The sequence below is a fragment of the Drosophila biarmipes genome, chromosome 3L, assembly GCF_025231255.1.
Source record: "Drosophila biarmipes strain raj3 chromosome 3L, RU_DBia_V1.1, whole genome shotgun sequence".
Lineage (NCBI taxonomy): Eukaryota > Metazoa > Arthropoda > Insecta > Diptera > Drosophilidae > Drosophila > Drosophila biarmipes.
Window position 1 is genome coordinate 19,051,342 of NC_066613.1, and position 15,808 is coordinate 19,067,149.

At 42.3% G+C, this 15,808-nt stretch overlaps 3 protein-coding genes across 3 annotated transcripts; all 3 read left to right on the forward strand.

Moving 5' to 3' along the window:
• Positions 1–155: 155 nt before the first annotated feature.
• Positions 156–635, forward strand: LOC108034770 (uncharacterized). Its single transcript, XM_017109716.3, has 2 exons — positions 156–248; positions 341–635. Exons 1-2 carry the CDS (start codon positions 231–233, stop codon positions 581–583), a joined length of 261 nt encoding a protein of 86 aa, XP_016965205.1. The 5' UTR covers positions 156–230; the 3' UTR covers positions 584–635.
• Positions 636–2,484: 1,849 nt separating this feature from the next.
• Positions 2,485–4,337, forward strand: LOC108034696 (uncharacterized). The gene has a single exon (XM_017109636.2). The coding sequence runs from the start codon at positions 2,615–2,617 to the stop codon at positions 3,566–3,568; it is 954 nt and encodes a 317-aa protein (XP_016965125.1). The 5' UTR covers positions 2,485–2,614; the 3' UTR covers positions 3,569–4,337.
• Positions 4,338–7,430: 3,093 nt separating this feature from the next.
• Positions 7,431–10,281, forward strand: LOC108034597 (POU domain, class 6, transcription factor 2). Its single transcript, XM_017109530.3, has one exon. The coding sequence runs from the start codon at positions 7,722–7,724 to the stop codon at positions 8,697–8,699; it is 978 nt and encodes a 325-aa protein (XP_016965019.1). The 5' UTR covers positions 7,431–7,721; the 3' UTR covers positions 8,700–10,281.
• The last annotated feature ends 5,527 nt before the right edge of the window (positions 10,282–15,808 follow it).

Sequence of the window (15,808 nt, forward strand, 5' to 3'; positions counted from 1 at the left end):
CACATTAAGATATTAAATCTCCCGTTTTTCGGTGTGCAGCTGGCAAAGAACGAGCAGAATTTAGAACGGGCTGCGGGGAACGGACCCCCGGCAAGTTGTTTACCCGATATTAAAACAGGCTTTGGGTCCCGGGGCCCCCAACCTGGGTTATAAAAGGTCTTTTGCAAGGCAGGGAGGAGCTCAAAGTGAAACCGACTCTGGGACGGCGTAGTTTGCAGGTTGGCGAGAAAATGCGCACTTATCTTTGGGTAGGCAGCCCGATACCTATACCGACACGGACTCCTTCCTCAGGAGGCGGGAGGCAAGAACTACGACCACGACTCACCTTCTCCCGTTGCAGTTAGCGGTGCTCCTGGCGGTGGCCACCACCACCTGTGTCAAGGCCAAGCCGCTGGTCTCCTTCGGTGTCAGCTATCAGCAGCCCTACGTGGCGCCCCAGCCGGGACCCTACTACTACGGAGGACCCTACCAGGGGGCAGGCTACTACCCGGGACCCTATGGCTACCCCTATCCGTATGCCAATCGCTACGGGGCCCTGGATGTCGGAATAGGCGCCCTATCGCTGTCCTCGTTCCTCCTCTGATACCGCGTAAAAGCCAAAAGCCAGAGTAAATAGTACCGAGAATCACACAAAAGTCTTTTCACTATTTTCCCCGGCACGCACTGCTAAGCCTTATTTTTCAGTCCAGGTCAGGTCGATATATATAGTGAACTGTGCTGCGGGAGGTGGGCGCTCCATAGAACGTGTCATATCCCCGGGAACTCTGGTGACCCAGTGACTGATTTTCCGGATTTTCGATTTCCTGTCACAAAACCCTTTGATTTATGCAGAGCTTTCGGTGTGATTTTATGTGGGTGTCTTAGTTTGTAAGAGATATAGGCACGCATACCTAAAATATTCCTGCATTCAAGTAATGTTCTTGGTGGAAACCTACATTTCCTCCCTCTGCAATGAATCACCCTGAGTTTTTAAGCAACGACCTTATGGATCTGCCGATTATGCTAATGTCCTCGGCGGTGTCTCATTTATTTATAGCAGTTGTGTCTTCTGGGGGCTCTGCATAACCGAAATGCGTTCGCAAAACGTGCAAACGCAGCTTGAGTCTCGAGGAGATGCAACCTGTTGGGCGGCGCACATAATTGCAGCCACTGTCAGGGATTAGAGGAGGTCCTATGGCCCCATTTCTCATCCTCACAGCTTCTTGGCGACTCGTGATTTCCGCACACATGCGGCTAAGTTTGAAAGGCGACTCTTGCACGTTGTGACACCTGCATGTGGCAATTTTAGCCATTTCTTGACCCGAGTTAACTACTAAAGTGTGCAGCCAACTTGCCCAAGTGAAGGGATTAGGCGTGCTGCACTGAGCGAAAAATAAGCCAAGTATGTCTAGGTTATTGGAATAAAAGGAGCAAATGGTATATGGAAATCAAATGGGCCACACGAACCTATTGCTTATGACTAAATATTTTTATTTTTTATAAGATGACTGAGCCATTTTCTCGTACCTGTTTTAATCTTATAAAACTTAATAGTTAATACTTTATAAATACTTTAGACGATAAAATCTTTTATAATTTTTAATAAATCAATAAAGTGATGAAAAAACATAACATTTTCATTTTTCCCATTATTATTCGGAATATTTAAAATATTTATTTAATACTGTTATAAAGAGCCTTCTTTAATAAGGTAGCTATAACTTACCCCTATTCTTTTATATTTTTCACCTTTTAATACATCTATCCAAAACTATGCTTTAATATTTATTCATTGTAATACTTTAAAAATGTATCTATAACTTCATTTATATTATTGAATAATTGGATACCAAGACTTTATGAGTTTAAAACAGCAAACATTATTTGAAATTTAAAAGAAATAAAAAAAGTTTGGGTTAATTGACATAAAACAGTTACTTAGATAGGCTTTTCTTCCCTTACAATCTTCCGATTTATATACCTCCTCCTAGTTTCTACAATCCCCACTATTTTTCGGAAGTGTTCCTGCGGAACCTCGTCGCTCCGCTGGATGACGTGCACGGATCACGTTCCCAATCACGCACAACAATGCTAAAAACTCAAAAGTGCAACCAGCGACGCCCAAAGTGTTGTTAGCTGGCTTTGTTAACCTGGCTGAAAGGGGAAGCATCAGCAGTCACGTTGAGTGGAAAAGCCCGTGGCGAGCAACAGGTTTTCCCTCTACTTTTCCTCCGAGGAGGTGGCAAGCTCCTGCGGCTGTCGAGTCCTGTGTAGCGTCCTTCTCGGCGGCGCACAGGGCACTGATTTCCGACGGGTGTGTGTCAGTATGGCAGGCGAATCCGCATCGGGACAGCCGAAGCCACAGCCGAGCTGCGGGAGTGTCCTCGTGGGGGCGAAGGTTAGGACGCGAAGCTGCCGCGGCATTGAGGAGCTGTATAAAAGCGGGTGCCCAACGCCTGCCACTGGTAGTCTTCATCGAGACTTCAGCGGTTCGCGTTAGCCAGACAAAAAGTTCCATTGGAAAATCACTGAAAACTAAGTAAAAGCCAGAACTCGAACTGAAACACAGTGCCAGTGCCAGAAAGTGAAAAAGAAACATTAAGTAAAAAAAAACAACCAAATCGCAACTCTCGCCATGGATACTCTGACACCCAACAATGGCTCCAAGTCGAGCTCCAGCGGCAGTTCGGCGGCCAGTTCCTCCATGGATCTGGGCAAGCAGCAGCAGAAGGAGAAGCTGCATCGCCATCCCCGGAACGGACCCAAGAAGCTGTCCCGCTCCCGGAGCTTGCTGCAGTTGCTCAGCAGGCACCTGGGCAGGCACTTCCACCATCAGAACCACCAGAACGACACGGTCTATAGCAGCCAGGACGACATCAGAAGCAGCTCCACGGACTCGTTCAGCCTGAGCTACGAGCGGGCTAGCCACGAGCACGAGTGTCCCATCAATGGCTCCTCCCTGGACTTGGAGCACACTTCCAGGACCTCCAGTGCCTCGGCCTGCTCCAGATACTCACCCGGACTGGATTACTACGATCAGCAGGGACACATCTATGTGGAGGCCGTCTACAGACCTGGCAGCGCCATGGAGCAACTGCATCCGCAGCTGCATTTCGAGGAGGACACCAGCGAGGAGGGCAGCAGCAACGAGGCGGAGGACGAGGTGGAGCTGGGCCACGATGAGAACGAGAACAGCAAGCCACGGTCGGCATCGGCGGCATCGGCCAAGTCCTCGGGACTGCATCTCAGCCGGATTTCCATCTCGTCGTCGGTGAGCCGCATGCTGCAGCACTTCTCCAGTCCCACGGGAAACGCCTCGATGCGCTCGCTCTCCTGCAGCAGCACGCCCCTGAGGCAGCCCAAGAAGTCCCTGTCGCCAAACAACTCGAACAGCAGCAGCAGTAGCAGCCACTCCGGCTCCAGCTCCAAGTCCTCCTCCGGCGCCCCAGCCTCCAAGAAGGAGAAGAAGCAGCAGAGCATCCTGCGGCCACCAGTCCAATACGTCTCCATGAAGGGCATGTCGGGGCTCTACTCCCGAGTGCCCAGCTATGCGGTCTGCTATCCCTACACCCTGCAGCATATGTACTAAGCCAGAGGAGAAGTCAAAAATAATATTACCAATAAGGAAGAGGGAGAGCTGGTTGGGGGTCTTGAACAATATACTTAGGAATTTCTAGTGATGTACGAGTAGTGCCTGAAAAAACCGAGATTTGAGTAGAGAGAAGAGGGAATATAATGGGGGGTTTGCCACAAGAAGCAGCGAGCATATTTTATAAATGTGTCACAGCTGGGCCCAATAAGTGTACCTAAAGCCGCGAAGCCCCGAGAATCAAAAACCTATCTATATATGTGCTACGATATACACCTTAGATGATCTAATTGTCTTCGGCTAATTTAGGGACTTTCAGTTTACAAACGAAAATAAATGAAATTTAGCTTAAAGTAAAACAAAATGTTATTTAGCAGACCCTCACATATCTTTCGAAAGTAGCTCTTAAAACCACAATTCTGGAGACCCTTCAGTTGAACCGTTTGAGTATACTTTTCGTAACCAAAAGATTTTTGCACTTTTGAACTAGTTTAAAATATACTTTGCACTGATTTCAATGACTTCTAAAAACGAAAACAAAATTTTACGAATTTATACAACCAAAGAAGAAACTTAATTCTTTAAGAACACACTAATAGAGGAACAGTTTACAATAATTCACATTCCAGTAAATCGAAACTTTTTTAAAAAACAAAACCAATTATTCTAAACAATGAGATATCATGATGAAACGTAAATGGTGTAGTAGCTGATAAAGAAAACCTAGCAGAAATGTTTAGAGCCTATATATTTTTAGATCCTAAATGAACAGAGATAACCTAAGTCCTAAGTCTAGTTGTCAATAAAATAAAATATACATGACTATAAAAAAAGAAAATGGAAAAACCTGACTTTAATCGCATTCAAGGTGAAGGGAGGACCAAGGGGATGAACCGAGTTGCACTTCCCAAGGAGCTTCGATTCGTAACGGTTTAGCGAAAGCTAAGGACACCGTTAACGTAGGCAAAAGCTCTCGCCGCCAGAGCAGCATGTCCTGCGAGAGAGGCAGAGCACATGGCCTCCTTTTGTTTGGGTAACAGTCTGCGGAGGAGCACTGTTCCCTGGGAACAGAGAGGACTTTGGCGCTGCCGATGATGTAGGCAAAGTCCTCAAAATCAAGTCGCCGAAGGACTCGACCTTATAGTTTTGACTGGGCCATATCATGTCCGTGTGACGTTAATCGTTACCGCTGCACTTGGCGGGCGTGACAAGCGAAAGCGTTTAAAATTTGATGACACCTCAATTATTAAGGTTCTCCGCGCCAAGGACATGGCACGGCGCTGGTCCAGGCCCAAGCAGTCGCCTCGAGGTCATTGTATCTTTGATCCCTTCTTTCTAGCATAGCCAGCCCATAACAAACAAGCCCCGTGCCCAAGGGGTAGGCTATCCTTGGCATAGTTTGGTCCTAAAAAATCAAATTAAAATTCATGATTTATCTGCGAGCAAACAAAAGCCTTTAACCCCAACTCCTGTAAACATGGGAAGACAAAATCCCCGTTTCTTTTGAATAGTTTTATGACGCAGTTAGAAAATACATTTCATATATTTAAATGAATTGTTTATATTGGCCAGACAACTGCGTTTTAATAAATATCTTCCTGGAACTGGATGGGGATATGGTTTTGGGTTGTGCTTCGGGTTATTCGATGGAAGACAATCAGAGAAAAATAAACCATGCACCCGTTCCGAGAATCCTGCAGAATGGGAATTTCGCATAGCAATAAAATAATCAACTAACCAAGAGGAAATATCTGTTCTTGGAACTTGAATAAAACATTTTTGAAATGTTTTTTTCCGTAATTTAATGAGTTATTCAAATTCTGGCTTTATTTTACTTTTTTTTGCTGCTGCATTTTATTTTTTTGGCTTGCAATATATATATATACCATATTATCTAAAAAAGTCAAAATTGAAATCTATTTTTTATTTTCTTCTTTTTTGAATTTAACTCCCAGAACAAAATATATAATTTCGTATTTCCTGACCCTCTAATTGTTTTCTTGCCAATCCATTTAATGCCTTAATAATATATTTAAAATCCAAAGTTTACTGAAAATTTGGGGTCAATCGCCGACAGGAAAACAGTGAAGCTTATTCATTAATCTGTTGACTAAGCTGATTAAGCCGAAATGAGTTAATGCGCCGCTAAATGGCTGCGACAAGCGCTTTGTAACAATGGAAGCCAAACTGTCGACCCATCTGCCAAAATTAAATTCCGAGTTGTGTCACTTTGGCCAAAACAAAATCACTGCCCGCTCTGACGTCAGTCGATGTCAACAATTGCGCCTCTAATTAGATGTTCATGGCTCTTCCGAGGGGAGTGGGAAAATCCCATCGTTGTCGACACCTCCTGATTCCTGGCTTTTAATGCTCCCCAACTCCTGGATTTTTACACCCCAACCATTTTATCGCCCTAAAGTCAAAACAAAGGACTTCATTAGGCCGCCGCCGACTTAGCCTGTCTTAAAATGCGTTCACACAAAATTGGCATTCGCCTTTATTTATAGCGCATTAAAATCAATTTCGGGCGCAATTAAATCAAAGGCAGCAACAGCAAGAATAAGAGCAGGCCGAATCTATTTTTGACCCTCGACTGAAGTAAGGTGAAATTTTGATAAAATATTGCCTGGCCCAAAAGCCTCTTGGATTCTTAAGTGCGCCGCCTAGAGTCCTTGAAAACTGTCATCGTCAAGGATATTTTAAGGCAAATCAGGCGCAGGGCCCTCAAAAATAGGCACCACCAAGCCCCTCGGTTCTATTTTCGGCAATAGCAAATTGAATCAACCAAGAAAGTCAAACGGAACAAAGTGAAATGAAAACGTCTAGCTGATTAATAATTGATGGCTCTGTGGGGAGAGAAAGGAAAACAATTAAAGGGAGTATACGGACTATGCCGAATTCCTTTGAATTCTGTCTCGAATAACAGATGCCTTATAATCCGTCTTGGCAGGTATTACCTCGTTTTACTATAGCTTAAGGAAAAGGGAAAGAAGTGGTTTTGTTAAGTAAAGGAAAATAATAAAGTTTGTTCTTATCTTTAAAAATTTTTTAAGGCATCTAAAAGTATGAAGCTTATAATTACAATGAATTCATTGAGAAAAACGAATAACCGTTATTTATTGCTTACTTTTGATAAGATAAAATTGTACTAAAATTTTTTTTGTGTACGAAAGTATGCAACAATATATCTTAGCCCAGAAGTGAAAAGATTTCATTGAGATACTCAGCTATTATTTTTTACTGCATACTTTTGGCCACCCAATATGAAATTTAAAAGAAATTTTAGACTTAGGAAAAATAATGTAAGATTTGTTAAAGTTGTTTAATAAAACCAAGATAGCAAGATCTTTAAAATTATAATAAAAGTGGGATCCCAACGATTTTTATAAAACTTATCTATCCATTCAATCCAAAAATATATATTTTTAAATAAATCAAATGGTCAGGTATATCTTTTGGGATTTTTTATATTATATGCAAGTAAGCCGTAGTTCTCCGGTAACTCCAGTGCACTATACCCCCTGAGAATACCAGGTATGTGACCACCTAGAAGCTGCTGGAACCCAAGCCTCGACCCCGTGCATTGACACCACCTGGTGGCCAGCGGCGCAAGCTCCCGGGGCAGAGTGCAAACAAAAAACAAAACAAACCAACGGCGGTAAACAGAACTCGCTTCCCGTTTTAATATTAGGCAACAATGCGGCGACAAAGGATGTGGCCAGGAGCAGGAGCAGCTGCCTTGCAGAAACTAGAGACTCTCTGTTTGCCGCTCTCTCTCTCGCAAAGGACCTCTTTGCAGAGTGCCGGGCGAGGCTATAAAAGCGAGCGGCTTCCGATTTGCCGACTCACAAGCGGCAGGACAACGTGCCCAGTCGGTTCTCTCTCGCTCTCGCTGGAAAAGCAACAAAAAACAAGACAGGCAAAGGTAAACAGTGGACAAAGACACCGGCAGGATAACAAAGGAAGTGGAGAGCAATTCCACCGGAAGCGGAAGTGCATTTGGCCAAGGAAAAAGGAAGCAAGGAATTAAGTGACTGCAGCGCTAATAAGGAAATTACGCATACGCACGGCTGGCAGCTGTTGGCTAATAAGGAAATTACTCATACGCCGCGTTGGCCTTTGATGAGGTAGATCTCCCTAGGAAGAACAAAAGATGGGCACTCCACATGTCTGCTTCGCCGATGAGCAGCAGCCGCAACACAAGACCGCCAGCGATGGCAGCCTGAACAACAACAACAACAAGCTGGACGTGGGCTACAACAACACCACGGGCAACGGCACCCCCTCGCCGGGCGGCAGCCTCAGCGTCTCGCCAACGCCGCGCTACGAACGCAATCTGGGCTTCTTTCGGCAGCTGAGCCGCCGCTTCGGCCTGAGGTCGCAGGATGACCTAGTTCAGTCGTCGTCGGATGACGCAGCCAGCGTTGCAACATCGACAAGTGGAGGCGGCGGAGCAGGCGGTGGCACGGGGGGAGTGGCCGGGGTCACGCTCCAGGAGGAGGACGCGCACAGTTCATCGACCGACTCGTGCTCCTCGGGGCGTGGCCTCAGCGTGGCCCACCAGTCGCGACTGGAACTCATGTCCATGTCGTGTGCCTCCAGCGAGACGAGCAGCACCCTGGACATCGAGGAGCAGCAGGAGCAACTGCAGCAGCAGCAGGAGCAGGTGCAACAGCAATCGAAGAGAAAACCCATCAGCCGGGCCAGTTTCTCGCGCCTCCATCGACGCTCCACATCCTCGCTGCGCCGCGCCTTCGAGAGCCTTTCGCTCACCTCGCGTTCCCTGTCCTGCAGCGGTCCCTCACCTCCGCCGCCGGCCGCCCATCCTCCATCGATGGCCAGCGGTCAGCCTGCAGCGCCACTGCCCCTCAAGTCGGCTCTCAAGTCCGCCTCAAATGTGGAGCTCCACAGACAGCAGCAGCAGCATCTGCAGCAGCACCACCATCAACATCATGCTATGGGCAAGTCATCCTCATCGTCCTGCAGTTCAGTGGCCAAAGGCAAGGTGAAGCCGCCGCCACAGAGGATCCTGCGGCAGCCCGTCTCCTACACATATCTCAAGGGCATGTCCGGTCTGCCGACGCAGCGGGTGCCACGCAGCTCCGTCTGCTGTCAGTATGCACGGCGCTAAGGACGCACTACTCAGGTGCCAATCAGAAGGGATAACCAGGATAATAAGGCAATGAAAAGAGAGGAGATTCAGAAAGAGAGAGAGTATCAGGAACCACTAATCAGCTAGTAAAGCAATCATCCTTGTCCTTTAAGTAAGAGGTTATCTAAAAATACGTTTATAAAACAAATTATTTTTTAGTTCAATGAATTTTTTTAATTCCCTTTTTTTTAATTTTATTTGTTTTTATGAAAATTAGAAAATCTAATCCTTTTAAATGTATTATTATTAGTTTACATATGTAAAGTTAGCTTTAACCAAATCTAATATAAAAAGGTAACTTAGTTTTAACCAAAACAACACTATTCCCAATTTGCAAGCATAGCTACCTAAGGTTTTAAATTACTTTTTAAATTTAGTTCAGGTAAAGTACCCTTCCAGATATTAATACTTTAAGATCCCTAAGAACCATTAAGTAAGGCACTTCTATTGGAAACATCATCTTCCACTCAACCCTCCCCATCCCAATCCCTGAAATTCATTTCAAAATCTGTGATACAACAATCGAAACCCTGTCCCTGACCACCCCGACAACCCCTTCCCTTCCGACTCCATCGTATCCGAAAGTCTTTAGAAAAAACATCGGCAGAATTGGAAAAAAACTAACCAACTTAATTGATAAAAGTTTTATAAACATTTGAATAACTTTTGCACTTAATATATACTAATTTAATCGTAGATGCGTAGAATTCGTCAGATATAGAGCCTATATACACACATTTGTCACCGCTTTGATGCTAGATCAAGATCATTCCACACGCATACCAAAGACTGTAAACGCAAGTAAAAATTGAGAAGAAATTAGGAAGCTTGATTGAATCGATTGGAAGAGTCACAATAGATTTCCTTTTTGTATAGATTCTTATACAATTCGTGCCTTTATCAAAAAGTCAAAGCAAACACAGAGATTCACGTAAACAACATTGGTTCCAAGAGAAATCACTTAAGAAGTACGATATGCTAAGTTTAGGTAAATTTCCTTTTTAAACGTTAAATGGGATCAAAATTTGTCTGGCATTTATCTATGTTCCGCAGTCCTAACTGAATCAGCCAAAAAAAGAACTCTCCTAGGAATCACTAATTATTTACTTTAAGACTTTTATTCGTATAAATAAAATAATAATTTGCCAACAAGAATTAACACACTCCAAAGATATAATATGCCCAGCACTTCAGTAAGTAGAGTTCAGAAGTAGATATTATATAGCAAGTCTAAGGAAGCCGCGAAACTGACTTAAGAGTACTCAACATATACATTACTTTAGCAGTTATACACATTTACAGTTTATAGAGAAGCATATTAAATGGAAAGCAAACCAAGGCCTAACTATATATATATTTGGATGCGAACGCATTGAATCCCAAGCCAAAGCAATAAGAGTTGATGGATTATACAAAACAATATCACCATTATTATACACATATATACAGCAGCATATACTTATTAATAACTATTTACCTAAGCAGCAAACAGAGCAGCAAAGAATTGTAATCATCTGAAAGGCCCATGCCACACAGCAAAGAGAGTTCAATAAAAGTGAAATAATTTACACCAAAATGGAAGTATTTTTATGTCTTCGGATTACTTTCTAACCAATGGCCATCTTTCATTTCATAATATCACCATTTCCCTACCAACTCTAGCATTTAGCCATTCGCAATTATCGTATCCACAGCAACCGAACTTACGCCCTCGTATATTTGTATCTTCATCTTCTGGTGACACCAATCCGAAAGTTTTGCCATAAAAAAGTTGGCCAAAAATAGCAGCAAATCAATGGCATGATGATTATGTGGAATCTGCAATTAGGCGAGTCTGGCGAATCCCCAACGCACGGGTGAACCTCCTATAATGGCCCTAGCATCGAATCTTGTGTCCAAGAAAGTAGGTCAACGATTGAATTGCCATCAAGATATCTCAGTTGGCAGCGCAACCACCACTCGCATTCGGTTGTCAAGAGGCTGTACATCTTGACGAGGGGATTCATACTGAATTTATAATGAGTCTAAAGCCTGAGTTCTGAAGTCTGAGGATGTCTGCAGGCATTTTGATTAATACGATTCCAGGCGAACGGGCAGACAATAAATATCGAATAACTCGGCTCCAAAAGCGCATCACACTGACAGTTTGATTTGACATCGGATCGGTAAGGGGTTCGCATTTCGCATTGATTGATTTGTGGCTGAGCGACAGATTTCAAATTAATAGCGGCTTGCCGCTGGGGAAATTGAAACCAAACAATTATCGTAAAAATCCAGCTGTTTGGCAAATGAAATTAACGAAATTAGCAGGCATATTAAATGGGAAATCTCTGGGGAGGTGGCCATTGTTTCCACCCCAAGCCAATTTAATGGCCCTCCAAAACGGTAGCCCCAGTCACGCACGCCCTGTTCCTGCTGATTTGCTGTGGCTCACACTCAATCACTTAGGCTCCACCGACGTGACGTGACCGCAAAAGTTGATGAAAAATGTCAGAAATTCGGAATCTAAATATTTTGGCAGCCCAGGCCATGTCGGAGATTGGCATGCTCACTAGTCTGGCTGGCTAAAAATATCCTTTGACCTAATTCTCGCTGACAGTCGACAAATGTGGGGGCATTAAAGTGAGATAAAAAGATACGCAACCAATTGTGGGACGACGACGACGACGATGACGATGACGATGAGGACTAGGGGGCGTATGTGTGATTTTTACAGCTGTGATTGTTGCTCATACGAGGCGGTGGCCGCTCTTTGAATTTCCCATTTCCCAGTTCGCCAGTTGAAATTGCAAATGCTCGTAACAATAAAGCGAGCATTTCCAGCAGTCACGTAATCATTTCGACAGCATTCAGGAATAGTTTCCTCCATCGCCTCCTCTGCGGTCGACCGCCTTTAATATCCCATGCCATCCCAGCAGATTTCTCTTCCGACCCTGAGAATAGCTATTTTTAAGCATTTAATTAAGTGCCTTGTCTTGGGGTGAATATTTTTAGCATTTTCTTGGCTATTTCAATGCGGGTTTTCCGCCCCAATCTCTTGGTTTAAGTTTCATCTCCATAGGGGAGTGTGGGAGTGTGTGTGATGGTGAAAGTTCCTTTCTGCTTATTAATAATAAACGGAAATAATTTTTACATTCGTTTCTGCGGTGGAGTCTCGAGTTGCTCGCTTTATGGCACCCTCAAGGTAACGCACGGATTTCATGGAGGGAATCGAATGCGGGCTTCCTTTTAACAGGCCACGCGGCATTAACTTCTCGCAGGGAGTTGGGGTCTTGAGCCTCCGACTTTCTCGGTATTACCACGCCTCTTTCCCCATTTTATTCAGCGGCTTGGGGACTCTTTATGAGAAGGGGGCGTGTTAATTTGCTGCACGCGCCGGGCATGAAAATTCAAGGCCAGGAAGGGGATCCAAGAAGCGGTCACTTGTTGCCACTCTGTTGATTTTATTTGATTGATTTCAGTGGTGGAAAGTACTCTCTATTTAAAAAAAAATCACTTGATTTTATTGTATTTTTTATATATTTTCTATCCATCTCATTGTTTTTTAGTTTCAGAATTAAAATTAAAAGTATTTTACTGCTTCAATAATCTACCAATCAAAGAATTTGCAATACAGTGTTGTTAAATATATAAAAATCAAGAATGTTGTAATACAGTGTTGTAAAATATATACGAAAAAGATGTTTAAGAAAAATATAGTTTTTCAGCACTTAAAATTACAATCTTAAAAATATATTTTTAAATGTTTATAAAGTAAATTGTTAAATACATTATTAATTTTTTAAAATTCTATTTTTAAAAATTATATCTATATTTAATCTAAATACTGACCAAATAAATTTATACATAGATTGATTTAGCCCTCTTCCACCATGTATATGTTTTATAACATCATAATTCTATTTATGTTGCAAAATTCGCCCTTCTTGGTTAAATATTTTATAATACTTTGTTGTTCTTACAACAACCTACGAAATTAAGTATACTTACAGTTGAAAAACACACAGACCGCTGTTTGTAAACAGTGTCAAAATAATTAATCTCCTTTCTGGCTTCGTCACACATGAGGGTGAGAAAAAATTGAGGGCACAACTCAACGCGGCAACTTGAGGAACAATCTGCACTTGCGGCCTACTTTGTCGACTTTTCGACTGTCTTTTAGTGGCGGCCTTCACCCGGTGCTTGAAATATGATGGAAAGGGAGAAGCCCCGCATCATTTTCATTTTTATTTCCATTACATTCCCTGCCTATATGACTGCCGACTGCCATGTCAATATTTACTTGTATCTTGTTTACCTTTGCCATCTCATCATGGGTACGGCACTTCCCCTGCATATTTTTATACGCTTGTTCTCATTTTTTATTGTGTATTTTTATTGCTCATGTTTCCCGCTCGTTATCTTTGTTGTTTGTGCCGCCTCTTAATGGCACTCTTCCCGTAATTTAATTTTTTCATATAAGAAATGCAGGGGGAAAATTTAATGAAATTTTCAAGAGTCCTTTTCGGGGCAACACGAGCTGCTATTTTTAGTTCGAATTAAATCTTTGGCTATTGGCAGGCATGCCCCAGGCATGGGAGACTTTCGGCAGGCATCACTTATGCTAATTTGCACTTTGACCCAAATATCGGTCGACGTGAGAACAATCAAGTGGCAGCCTGCCAAATACTGTGTGAAATTGGATGGAGTGCCACTCTATGCGGATCGGCCTCTGATTCTCATTAGATATGCAGCTTGTGTGTCGGAAATTGAACTTAATAAGCAAACACAGTGTCTACATTTCACAGCGACAGCTGACAAGGAGTCCCGGAAAAGTAGGCTTCGGAAATTGAGCAGGTTGTTGGGTGATTGATGGGGGGAAGCTGGCCATACACCAAAGCTAAGTAGTAAGTAAATGTTGCTTAAGTTGCCCAAATAATTTAATAAAGAATATCTAAATAATATCTATAGAATTTTATTTAATATTTAAGTGGGTATGCTGTACAGCAATGCATAATTTATGCACATCTTTTTGGACACTCCAACATCCAAAGTTTAGGAGTCCTTTGAAGTACCTATCCTATCTCACCCCAGCAACATAAATTACCACTTCCCCCTAAGTAATTAGCCCTGTACCTTGGCTCTTTAGGCCTGCTCCCTGGGGACTTTAATAATTTATAAGAAGTGACCCAAAGCGAATGCATAAGCTGACATCTGCAGTCAGTTCTCGGGAATAACGAGCTGAGCAAACTACGTGCCTGGATAGAGAAAAAATAAACAACACATTTATTCCTAACGCAGTCGAGCGGCCAAAAGGAAGGTAATAGACCGCAAAGCTAACTGGGCCAATGCACGTGCCATTTGTCAGGGCGAAAAAGGCCTAAAGGAGCGCAATGTGGTCAGAATTCGGGTCCCATGTTAATTAGTCTCCCACATGGACATAACAGAATAATACAAATTAGTGATATAAGAAGGGAGGTACTTTAATTGCTAGCCTAGGCAACTAACTTAAAAAAACAATGCACATTTTTAGCTTAAATAAGTGCAGTTATAAATTTATAACTTACTAAACTTTTTAAGCATTGAACATTTAAATGAGGATTTTGTGGAGATTTTTGATATTTTTCTATAAACCAAAACAACTTTCTATTCCTTTCTAAAATTAAATAAACCATATCTTATATTTTTGAAATATCTATTTATAATACATAGATTTACTTTCTAAACTATGTATTCCTGTTTAAAATTGAATCTGCAATATCATATATTTTAAAAATATTTGTTTACTTACAATCTACGATTAGAAATACTACCAGTAACTATAAATGGTAAAATTACACTAAATATGGAAAATACTTTGCAATAAAATATATTTTTTAATATCATGTTTATATATTTTTCTTGAATTCATATTTTCTATAGGCTAAAAAAAATGCAGTTTAAATTACTTTTTGTAATATTCTATATATGTTATGAGTTCAAATGCATTCTCTTAATTAGGTGAAGTTTTCAACTAAACAGGAGCAGGAAACTGGGATCTGCCGCCCTGTTTTCATTCACAAATCGGGTGATGCAGTCACCGCCGGTCGAAGGTTAACGCCTGCCATGGAGGTCGAGCGATGACGATGACGTTTGCCGCAACGGGAGTTGAACCGAGCTGAGCTGGCTGAGCCGGGCCAGGAATCCTTGGGCGGCTCCAGAGAGCACGAGGACTCGGGGAGGTGAGAGAGAGCCAGACCAAAGGACCTTGGGGCGACTGCCGGCGGAACGGATTCCGCTCCTGAAAGCATTTCATTCATAATTGCCGCAAGAAGCCGTTAAAGTGCCGCATCCAGACCTCCTGGATCACGCATCCTGGCCTCGACCTACTTTCGTAGGGATTCGGGATGCCCCCGGGAAAGCCCACGTACAAATTGGCAACTTTGTTTGCCCCATTGCTCCACACGTCGCCAGGCATTTAATTCGATTTTCGGGATTCGGTCTGGTTCACTGGGCTAGCAGTAGTTCGCCTCCTATTGAGCCAAGGTCCAAGGGAGAGGCTGTCAATGTCTGGATGGGATGTGCTGGCAGCCACAAGGACATTCGACAAACAAAAAAATAAACAAAAGTTGTGAATGAACCAAGCGCAATTGCCCAGGTATCGATGGCTTGGATTTTACCTTTAATCGGGAAAGTTATTCCCAAAATAACAGAAACCGAAATACAAATTAACTTAATTTATATTTATATTTATATTATATTTATATTATATATATTAACTATTTATATTTTAATGTTCTTCAGATGTTGAACTATTAATCTTGATTTAAATCTGTATAAATTCTTGGGTTCACAAAGTTTTTTTATTTTAAATTGTTTTTAAGACCAATTTAGAAATAAAAAACATAAAATGTCAGAATATAATATGAAAATAACAACTATTTATATTTTTTTATTCAGATGTTGAGCTATTAGTTAGTTTAGTTTTCCTTAATGTATAAATACTCAAAAATGATCAATTTATTTTTAAATATCTATATTATAGTATTGCACAGGTCATAGAACCTAATTCCTTAACAGCAAATAACCAGGAGATGATATACGTATAAAACTACTCTATAATCAAAGGC